This window comes from Mastigoproctus giganteus, chromosome 2 (genome assembly GCF_048544385.1).
Source record: "Mastigoproctus giganteus isolate SK-2022 chromosome 2, ASM4854438v1, whole genome shotgun sequence".
In the NCBI taxonomy this organism is placed as follows: Eukaryota; Metazoa; Arthropoda; class Arachnida; order Uropygi; family Thelyphonidae; genus Mastigoproctus; species Mastigoproctus giganteus.
The window spans coordinates 228473618-228484764 of record NC_143576.1 but is presented as its reverse complement, the minus strand read 5'-3'; the positions used below and the strand labels follow the sequence as shown (position 1 = coordinate 228484764).

Sequence of the window (11147 nt, the reverse complement as noted above, 5' to 3'; positions counted from 1 at the left end):
TGTGGATTTATTGGATGAGTGTTTTCTACACCAGCATGTTCGGGAGGCAACTAGAGGGAGTAATACTCTTGATCTGATTATCAGTAGTGATTCTTCATGCATTAAGAATCTGCAGATAAAGGAACCACTAGGTGGCAGTGATCACAGTGTGCTGAAGTGGGATTTACTCAAGGAGGTAACTACCATCAGAGGTAAAGGGAAGGGTTTTTGCTTTCTTAAAGGCGACTTGATGGTCTGAGACAGTATTTAAATTCTATACAGTGGGACCAACTGATGATCTTACCAACAACAAATTCAAAATGGGAAGCATTCAACGAACTAATCTTGGAAGCTACCAGGCTTTACATACCAACCAAGAAATATTGTTCAAGGTTCAGGCCTAAATGGTTGTCAGATGAACTAATGAGACATGTGGCAGAGAAGAAAAATGCATAGGATACATACAAATTAATGAGTGACATGCAAGCCTATGATAGATACAAGTTGGTCTGTAACCAAGTCACAAAGGAGATTAGGCAGGCAACGGCAGATTATGAGGAATCCTTGGCAAGGGATGCAAAGAAAAACAGAAATCAGTTCTTTACCTATTTAAACTCAAGAAGGAAAGGGACGAATCAGATTGGTCCACTGGATGTTGATGGTTCAACAGTTGAGGATCCTGCTCAGGTGGCTAACAATCTAAACGAGTATTTTGCATCTACATTCACACATGAGGAGTTATTCAGGAAGGGGAAATGTCGTAGGTGAAGTAAACATAGGCAATGAGCTAGATGATTTTCTAATAACTGAGAGAAAAGTGGAGGAGAAATTGTTGAGGATAAACATAAAAAAGGCAACCGGGGTGGATGGGATCTATCCAGTTATATTAAAGGAGGCAGCAAAGGAAGTAAGCAAACCCCTAGCCATAATTATGAGAGCTTCTTTGGACTCAAGGGAGGTATCCATAGACTGGAGATGTGCAAATGTGACCTCAATTCACAAAGGAGGATCAAAGGCTGACACAAGTAATTATAGACCTGATAGTTTAACTTCGGTTCCAGGAAAATTAATGGAGGCACTGGTTAAAGAAGCACTGCAGGATCATCTAGACAAGAATTCAGTTATAGCTCAGACCCAGCATGGTTTTGTTAAGGGCAGGCCTTGTCTGACCAATTTGATTGGATACTATGATGTAGTCACAAAAGAACTGGATGCAGGGAATAACTCTGATATTATATACTTGGATCTTAGAAAGGCTTTTGATACTGTTGCACATGGAAGACTGCTACACAAATTGGAGCAGTGTGGCATTGGAGGCAAATTGCTGCTATGGATAAAGGGATGGTTGAGTGGCAGAAGACAGAGAGTGGTAATCAATGGACACTGCTCAACGTGGACTAATGTTATTAGTGGAGTGTCTCAGGGTTCAGTGTTGGGTCCATTGTTGTTTTCTCTATTTATAAATGATATTGATGATGGTATATCAAGCTTAATTGTAGACGATACAAAGGTTGGCAGGGTTGTTAAGGACACTACTGATGCTATGCTGCTGCAACAGGATCTGGAAAGGTTGAGCAGATCGGCTGAGAGGTGGGAAATGAAGTTTAACATTGACAAATGTAAAGTACTACACATGGGAAACAGCAACCCCAGAGAAACGTATCAACTCTGTGGCACTACACTGATAGTGGTTGAGAATGAAAAGGACAAGGACCTGGGGGTGGTTATGCAGGCAGATATGAAGTTCTCTGAGCAGTGCAGACGGGCTGCAAGAGTACCTCATGGTGTATTGTCGATGATATATAGGAATTTTTCTAGCAGGGATAAGGAGGTGATTATTCCCTTGTATAAGGCAATGGTCAGGCCACACCTAGAGTACTGTATACAGGTCTGGAGGCCTCATTTCAAGAAGGATGTAGAGCTGCTGGAACGAGTACAGAGAAGGGCAACAAGATTAGTGAATGAAACAAAGGGTTGCTCTTACGAAGAAAGGCTTAAGTTTTGCAAATTACAGTCTGGAGACTAGGCATCGGCGAGGTGATCTGATAGAGGTGTATAAGGCTTTGAATGGTTTGAGCATGCTCAATGCCAAAGGGATTCTTCCTCTAGCTCAGAATAACCACCTGAGAGGGCATAAATTCAAATTGAGGAAGGACGGATGTCGGATAGATGTGCGGAAATGTGCCTTTAGCCAGCGGGCAGTGGGTTTGTGGAATAGACTTCCATCACTTGTTGTTGAAGTTGATAGCCTAATAAATTTAAGGCTCAGCTGGATAGGTATTTCGAACGAACGGAGGGGTGAAATGGGAGTAGTGGTTGTGTTTTTTTTTTTTTTTTTTTTTTGGCTGATGCTGAGTAAGCTTGCTTTTTTGCATCATATGCCTCTACTAATGCTAACCTCTGTAGCCTACAAAATTGGAGTCTTTCCTTGTACGATGTTATTTTTTCAGTCTGACCATGCGAGTTGAAAGTCTTTGGACCAGTGTCTTTTTTCAGATGATATCTTCCAATTGCCTTATTTTTCCTTCAACAACTATACAAATGTTCTTACACGTCTGTAGCTGCTCAAGGTGATAACAGCAGTGATCATTCGTGTATTAAGAATTTGCAGATAAAGGAACCACTAGGTGGCAGCGATCACAGTGTGCTGAAGTGGGATTTACTCAAAGAGGTAACTACCGTCAGGGGTAAAGGTAAGGGTTTTTGCTTCCGTAAAGGGGAGTACAGTGGTCTCAGACAGTTTTTAAATTCTGTACAGTGGGATCAACTGACGATGTTACAAACAGTAAATTCTAAGTGGGAAGCATTCAAAGAATTAATCGTGGAAGCTACTAGACTTTATATACCGATTAAGAAATATCGTTCAAGGTTTAGGCCTAAATGGTTATCAAATGAACTAATGAGACTCGTGACAGAGAAGAAAAATGCATGGGATGCATATAAATTATCAGGTGACGCAGAAGCCTGTGGCAAATATAAGCTAGTCTGTAATCAGGTCACAAAGGAGGTTCGGCAGGCAAAGGCGGATTACGAGAAATCTTTGGCAAAAGATGCTAAGAAAAACAGCAAGGATTTCTTTACTTATATAAACTCTAAAAGGAAGGGGATGAATATGATTGGTCCACTTGACATCGATGGTTCGACTGTTGATGATCCTGCTCAGATAGCAAACAAACTGAATGAGTATTTTGCATCTACATTCACACGTGAGGAATTATTACAATTTGAAAATGGAAGAAGGTTATCAAATTGTAGCAGTGTGCTTAATGATTTTTTAATAACTGAGAGCAAAGTGGAGGAGAAATTGTTGAAGTTAAACATAAGAAAGGCACCTGGGGTGGATGGGATCTATCCAGTTATTTTAAAGGAGGCGGCAAAGCAACTAAGCAAACCCTTAGCCATAATTATGAGAGCATCCTTGGACTCAGGGGAGGTTCCCACGGACTGGAGATGTGCAAATGTGTCCCCAATTCACAAAGGTGGATCGAAGGGTGACACGAGTAATTACAGACCAGTTAGTTTAACTTCTGTTCCGGGTAAAATAATGGAGTCGCTGGTTAAAGATGCATTGCAGGATCATCTAGACAATGCAGCAATAATTCAAACACAGCATGGGTTTGTTAAGGGAAAGTCTTGTCTGACAAATTTGATTGGTTATTATGATGTGGTCACAAAGGAACTGGATGCAAAAAATAATTTTGATATCATATACTTGGATTTCAGGAAAGCTTTTGACACTGTTGCGCATGGAAGACTACTGTACAAATTGGAGCAGAATGGTATTAAGGGTAAGTTGCTACAATGGATAAAAGGATGGTTAAGTGGGAGAAGACAGAGGGTGGTAATCAATGGGTGCTGCTCTTCGTGGACTAATGTTATTAGTGGAGTCCCACAGGGTTCGGTGTTGGGTCCACTGTTGTTTTGTGTATTTATCAATGATGTTGATGAAGGTATATCAGGCTTAATGTCGAAGTTTGCAGATGACACAAAGGTTGGTAGGGTTGTTAATGACAGTAATGGCAGTGTGCTACTGCAACAGGATCTAGATAATTTGGGCAGATGCGCTAAGAAGTGGCAACTGAAGTTCAACCTTGACAAATGCAAAGTACTGCATATGGGTAGAAGTAACCCCAGAGAAACGTACCAACTGTGTGGTACTACACTTAAGGTGGTAGAAAATGAAAAAGACCTGGGAGTAATTGTGCAGTCAGATATGAAGTTTTCTGAGCAGTGCAGACAGGCTGCTAGGGCGGATCATGGGGTTTTGTCAATGATATATAGGAATTTTGCTAGCAGGGAAAAGGAGGTGATTGTCCCTCTGTATAAGACAATGGTCAGGCCACGCCTTGAGTTCTGCGTACAGGTCTGGAGGCCTCATTTTAGGAAGGATGTAGATTTGCTTGAGCGTGTACAGAGAAGAGCAACACGATTGGTGAGGGGAATGAAGGGATTCTCTTACCAAGAGAGGCTTAAGTTCTGCAAATTGTAGTGGCTGGAGACTAGGCTCCTGCGCGGTGATCTGATTGAGGTCTATAAGGCCTTGAATGGGTTGAGCACGCTGAATTCTGATGGGATCCTTCCACTTGTTCAGATTACCAACCTACGGGGACATAAGTTCAAATTAAGAAAGGACAGATGTAGAATAGATGTGCGGAAATTTGCCTTTAGCCAGCGGGTGGTTAATTGCTGGAACAAACTTCCATCTGTCGTTGTGGAAGTTGATAGGTTAAATAAATTTAAGGAGGAACTGGATAGGCATTTGGAGGGAATGGTGTGATTTTTTTTTTTTTTTTTTTTGGCTGATGCTGCATAAGCTCCTACACTTGCTTTCTTGCTTCATGTGCCACTACTACTTTTGAAATTTTTTGCATAATTTTAACATTTGTTTTTCTTTAAATTCACTCAGTCCTAGAATTTAATTGTCAAGCGTTTCATGAACAGTTTTCCACAAAATGCTTATATAGGAGCCCTTCACGTGGTTAGTAGGCGTATATAAAACAATTGAAACTTTCAGATAGTGTAAAGTGAATGACTCTGCTGTGAAAATTAAAATCCATCTTCTGTTTCACACCATTCTACCTGAAGCGTATAGGAAACAACGGGCCATTCTTAGCCATTTGAAGAAACTTGAAATCGCTTTCCACTACCTTGCTATTCTCCATTGCATGACACACGTTCAATTGAATGTGACTGTTCCCCATAGCAACATCGTCCAACAATTGTCATATTAATGTATTTTTTGTTTATATCTTTTTAAATTTTATAATGGAACACGTAGTTGTTGATCTTATGATATTCTACCATTGAGGAACATTCTTAATTGTGTAATGATTATTCCAACCAAAATAAAAAAATAAGGAGCGCTGACCTGAAGTCTGCAAAACTGTGGTTAGAAATTTTGCAGACATTTACAATAGAAAGCAGCAAAAAGTGAATAGTTATATTGAAATAGATATTTCTATTGCTGCTAATTATTATCTTAATCTTTATTAGCTAGCAATAAGTTGCTAAAAGAACTGTGATATTCGATTACCTGAGAACAATGTCATCCATCTGTGTTTATTACATTCGTAAATTGAATGTACATCCTTAGTCCGTCTGCCTCTTTTGCTGGATGAAAAATCTGAGATTTCGCGAGAAAAACTTTGTCATCCTCGCTTGAGCCATTTACTCAGATATAAAGTGATAAAAACCTATAAACGTTCCTCACGTCATTGACAAAATTCGAATCCAGGCCTTTGCCAATCGGCGTGGAAATAACGGCTTCGCGTTGTAACCACTTAACTACTCGTGAGGACTAGCAATTAGTTATTACACTGGTCTGCAAAATTAAGGAACAGTCAGGTTTTCACCTGTAGCTTCTCATAGGAGTGGCCTGGATATGGGAAAAGCATACGAAAGGAATTTAGTGAGGTACAGAAATGATGAAGGAAACAAAACGGTACAGAGGGACTTTATTCAAAATGCCAATATAGCACTAGCTGCCATGATACAGATTTATCACTGCCAAAGATGGAACAAAGGGAAGAGGTGGTCCTCAATAGGAGATATGATCACCCCTAATGTCGATGTAGGCTTTGCACTGCCTGTCCATATTTAGAACAATGTTGTTGATAAGTTCTGCCTGTAACTTCGTTCCTTCCTTTGTCAGCCCCATTTTCAGCTGGTGAACATTTTCTCGTGGGTGTGGACGTGCCGCTAGGCAACTCCTCAGAGCGTCCCATATGTGTTCGATGGGATTTACATCTGTTGAACGGGCAGGCCAATCCATACGAACAATATCCTCACTTTCCAAAAGCATAGAAACAGCTGCAGTGCGATGGAGTGTGGCGTTATCATCCATAAACACGAACTTGGACCAGTGGCACCTCGGAAGAGACGCACATGGGGAAGGATTACTTCAGTACAGTGGAGTGCACTGGTTAGAGTACCGCCTTCCAGTGTCTGGAGTTATGTACGTCCATCCAACATAACGCCTCCCGAGACAAGAATACCTCGACCGCCATATCGATCCCTTTCAGGGATGTGTGCATGATGATACCGTGTGCCAACTTCTCGCCACATTAGCTGACGTCCAGAATCGCTGCTGAGACTGAATCTACTCTCATCAGTAAAGAGTACCTTAAGTAATAATTTTGTGGTTGGGATTTAGATCGCCGGGGGATTTAAGTTTTGCACACCAGTGTAGAATAGACTGCTGAATTTACACTAAGAAAAGAAAACGACGGATGTTAACGTCTGTTTGGCTTTTTCCCGCCGTACTGATGCCATTGCCCTGGATTCTCATCGTCATTCATGTTACATTTTACTCTTGAATTAGCGTTATTGTTGTCATGATAATTAGGATACATCTGTATGAAACTGTTGATTTTTTAGGAATAGCAATTTTTTTGTGATTTTTTTCGTTTTCAACAAAAACAAAAAAAAAATGACTGTCGTATTAGGTCCACTCTCCCTTTACAGACCCACGCTGCGTCTGAATTATTACTGCAATCTCGTCTAGAAAAGTCGGGCAGATGGGCTGAGAAGTTGCAACTGAAGTTTAACATCGACAAATGCAAAGTACTGTATGTGGGTAGAAGTAACCCCAGAGCGAACTGTGTGGTACTACTTTCAGGGTGGTAGAAAATGAAAAAGACCTGGGAGTAATTGTGCAGTGAGATATGAAGTTTTCTAATCAGTGCAGACAGCCTGCCAGAGCAGGTTATGGGGTATTGTCAATGATATACAGGAATTTTGCTAGCAGAGACGAGGAGGTGATTATCCCCTTGTATAAGCCAATGGTCAGGCCTCACCTTGAGTACTGCGTAAATGTCTGGAGGCCTCCTTTGAGGAAGGATGTAGAGTTGCTAGAACGGGTACAGAGAAGCGCCATAAGATTGGTGAGGGGAACGAAAGGGTGGTCTTACCAAGAAAGGCTTAAGTTTTGCAAATTGCAGAGTCTGAAGACCCCTACTACTACTACTACTACTACTGCTGCTATTTCCTCTTCCAAATAGAGGAAATGAATGGGTATTGCAGGGCTCGATACGGAAAATTCGACGAATCAGAATGCTCGTCGGGACACCATGTAAAGAAAACAGTTAAAATGGATACCATTCTATATTTAAGCAGTCTCTGTGCCTGGCACATATATTTTTAGAGGTCCTAGAGTACGATCAAGGAGGGCCCCTGAACCAACAATAATTGTATTGTTCAGGCGCTTGTCTGCCAGTGCCCTCTTATAACTGTTCTGCTGCATCCTTGTAAATCCTGCCTTGCGTGTATGTGATAAAACTGAAAAACTTGGAATAACTTTGGAGAAAAATTCTACTGCTTATTTCGATTAACTACTGCTCTTTTGAGAAAAACCTATATTAATCCTTCAGTCTGTGACGGGACTAGGACTTTGATCTTTTTAATCGATTAATAAGTTGCAACATCACTATATTTTCACGAAGGATGGCATTGTTATTAATATTGTCCATTCTTCTACTTAAAATATTTTGGTAGAACAGTGCACTATGTTACTGCTCTTTCACACCACTCCGAAATATCTATATTTCAAATTTGTCGCCACTCTCAGCTGAGATACACTTCTCTATAATACGAGGGCGAAGTGTTCATGAGCTTTTTTCTCACCATGACCTAGTTGCTTGGTGTCATGCAAATTTCCATTTTTCCTCCCTTCCTCTCTGAAAGAGGGGCCGAAATAGTATAATTTACGAAACGAATGCTCGTTAATAAACTTTCTTATTTTTATGAATAAAGTACGTACATGTAATTTCTGACACATGTGATGAACGAGAACAGCGTTCTGGAAATGGACCGGAGCATGCTAGCATGCACCAGTCCATTTCTATTGCGAACCTTGCTTGAACACTTCGGATTTTCATACTCCCAAAACAGAATAACTGAAAAAAGAATAGAAATTTTCAGACATGATACACTAACCCCAGGGGCACATCTGGTTAGTATGAGCTTGGCACACCCAAAGTCCTGAGCTGGAGATCATTATTCTTCTCTTCCTTGGTGATTACCTGCTCTCTCTCTCTCTCTCTCTCTCTCTCTCTCTCTCTCTCTCTCTCTCACAGGATAACTCAAAAAGTTTTTTTTGGCTGGTGCAGCAAAAGTCTCAGGCTTCCTGCCAATAATAATAATTATAATAATTTGCACTTTATGGCTGTTATCTTTCAGCGTACCTCCAAACCAATAGTTATTACTTATTACAATCCAGTAATTAGTCATAAATAATTATGAGGTGTTTTTACTATATAATAACAATAATAATATAATAATAATAATTTTTTTTTATGTTTATGGCTATTCAATTGCTGTGTGCATTTTTAAGTTTGTATGCAGAGGTGGCGTTTAACTTCTAAAATAATTTCAAGTTCATTGGCTGTACCATTTGCCAGCTCCGATCTAGTTTATGAAATTTTAGGTAGAGTTGTTTTGCTTTTAGTTTATTTTAATATTTTGGATCATGGCAGGAAGGTATCTTAGCCATTAACAACGCTGTACGGTTCTTTAATCATTTTAATGAAATTAACTTTCATACTAATTTATGTAACCCTGTGTATATAGTATCATCCATATAATGATATACAGTAAGGTATTGGAAATTGGGGAACAACTCCAACGTAACCATTAATGTTTGTAAACAGCGTTTAGGCCTAATTAGTTAGCCAAAGCATCGTTTCAAGCTTCCACAATACATGTATATATGTATATTACTGTTATTTTTTTCTTTGCTGCTTAAGTTATGACTGCACAGGAAAAGTATCTTGTGCCTGTGGGTACCATATTATAGAGAATGAAGTGATTATCTTTTTCCCATATAACTTGGCTGCGTTCGGTGGGTTTTAATCGTGGCATTTGTGACCTCAATGCCAAGATGGTATCCCAGATGTCTGATTCGGAACTTCGAAGACGATTAGAAGAATTTGGTGAACAAGTCGGACCTGTTACAAAAAGTACAAGATGTGTGTTGGAAAGAAAATTGAACCGATTAATTGAGGAAAATAGAAAACATCGTTGTAATGTTGGCCTTTCAAAAATAACGCAGTTTAATTTGAGTGGTTTCAGTTCAGATGAAGGTGAATTATCCAGCCGTGAAGATCGTCGCCCAACACGTCGGCGCAAGAGTACTAACAGAGCTGTTAAAGCTGATGTCTCTCAGTATTCTTCATCACAAGATAGTGTGAAAATTGCAACAATACCATCATCAAGTGAAAGTTCAGTTTTTAAAAGACCTATATCGAAAGGTGTAAATAATTCTAAGTTTAGTACTAAAAGGTTAACTTCTAAGCAGAATCCACCACTAGGATATTCGTGGGATACTACATTTGATATTGATTCATCTGACTCAGATATTGATAGTGAAAGACATAAATCTAGGACAACATTATGGAATGTTTATAATAAGGATCCAAAGATTTCTAATAGCAGGACTAGCACCTGCCCATCTCTAAATATCACACACCCAAGAACAAGTACACCAAATAGGGATGATCCAAGCTATCAAAGTTCTCCTGGCAGTACTTTGTTAACTGACAGAAGAAGTGAATTGTCTGCAGAAAGTTTTCTTCAGAAATGGCGAGCAGAACATAGTTGCAATAATCATCATAGTATATCAGGTAATTTTTTATTTTCTATATATAAATTTATGCAGTCATTAGTTTATTTTATTATAATATGCCAACTTATGAATATAATAGCCCATAGCAAAGTGGAACAGAAGGGTTGCAGAAGTTAAAAAAATAGGCAGAAGCATGTATAACGAATCTAAACTGCAAATGCTATGTGCAAAGGAAAGCACTGACTATTTCAGGATTGAAATAGTCAGTGCTTTCCTTAAAATTGCAGTAAATTTGATTTATGTATTTGTGTACTTTATATATTATTTAATTTAGTAACAAGTTCATGCCAAGTTGCAATTATTATTAGCATCAGTAAAGGCACATGATGCAAGAAAGCAAGCTTTTATAGCATCAGCCAAAAAATAATATGCCAACTTATGAATATAATAGCCCATAGCAAAGTGGAACAGAAGGGTTGCAGAAGTTAAAAAAATAGGCAGAAGCATGTATAACGAATCTAAACTGCAAATGCTATGTGCAAAGGAAAGCACTGACTATTTCAGGATTGAAATAGTCAGTGCTTTCCTTAAAATTGCAGTAAATTTGATTTATGTATTTGTGTACTTTATATATTATTTAATTTAGTAACAAGTTCATGCCAAGTTGCAATTATTATTAGCATCAGTAAAGGCACATGATGCAAGAAAGCAAGCTTTTATAGCATCAGCCAAAAAAAAAAAAAAAAAAAACTAATTTCACCCATCCACTCACTCCAAACGTTTGTCTAGTTCTGCCTTGAATCTATTCAAGCTATCAACTTCCACAACGACAGATGGAAGTTTGTTCCAGCAATCAACCACACGTTGGCAAACTTCTGCGCATCTATCCTACAAGTACACAGTTTCTCCACATTTCATTTGTATTATAATATTTCCATATCTGCCAACCTCTGACTTTCAGAAAGCTGGAGATTTTGTAATTTCTATCAATAAAAGCAGGAAATTTTTTTAATTTTTTTAATCCAGACTTTGGACTTTGAAATTAAATTTCATTCATAATATACAAATTCTTTTTATTGATTAACACAGTTATGTATATTGATGGGAT

The 11147-nt window shown here is 39.0% G+C and overlaps 1 protein-coding gene across 1 annotated transcript in view; it reads left to right on the top strand.

Annotated features, from left to right (window-relative positions):
- Positions 1-9246: 9246 nt before the first annotated feature.
- The window catches only part of LOC150090213 (uncharacterized), a 184786-nt gene continuing 182885 nt past the window's right edge, over positions 9247-11147 (top strand). The window contains exon 1 of the mRNA XM_090390206.1: positions 9247-10097. Coding sequence (XP_090246332.1) covers positions 9356-10097 — 742 coding nt within the window. The 5' untranslated portion in view covers positions 9247-9355. The remainder of the gene's footprint in view (positions 10098-11147) is intronic.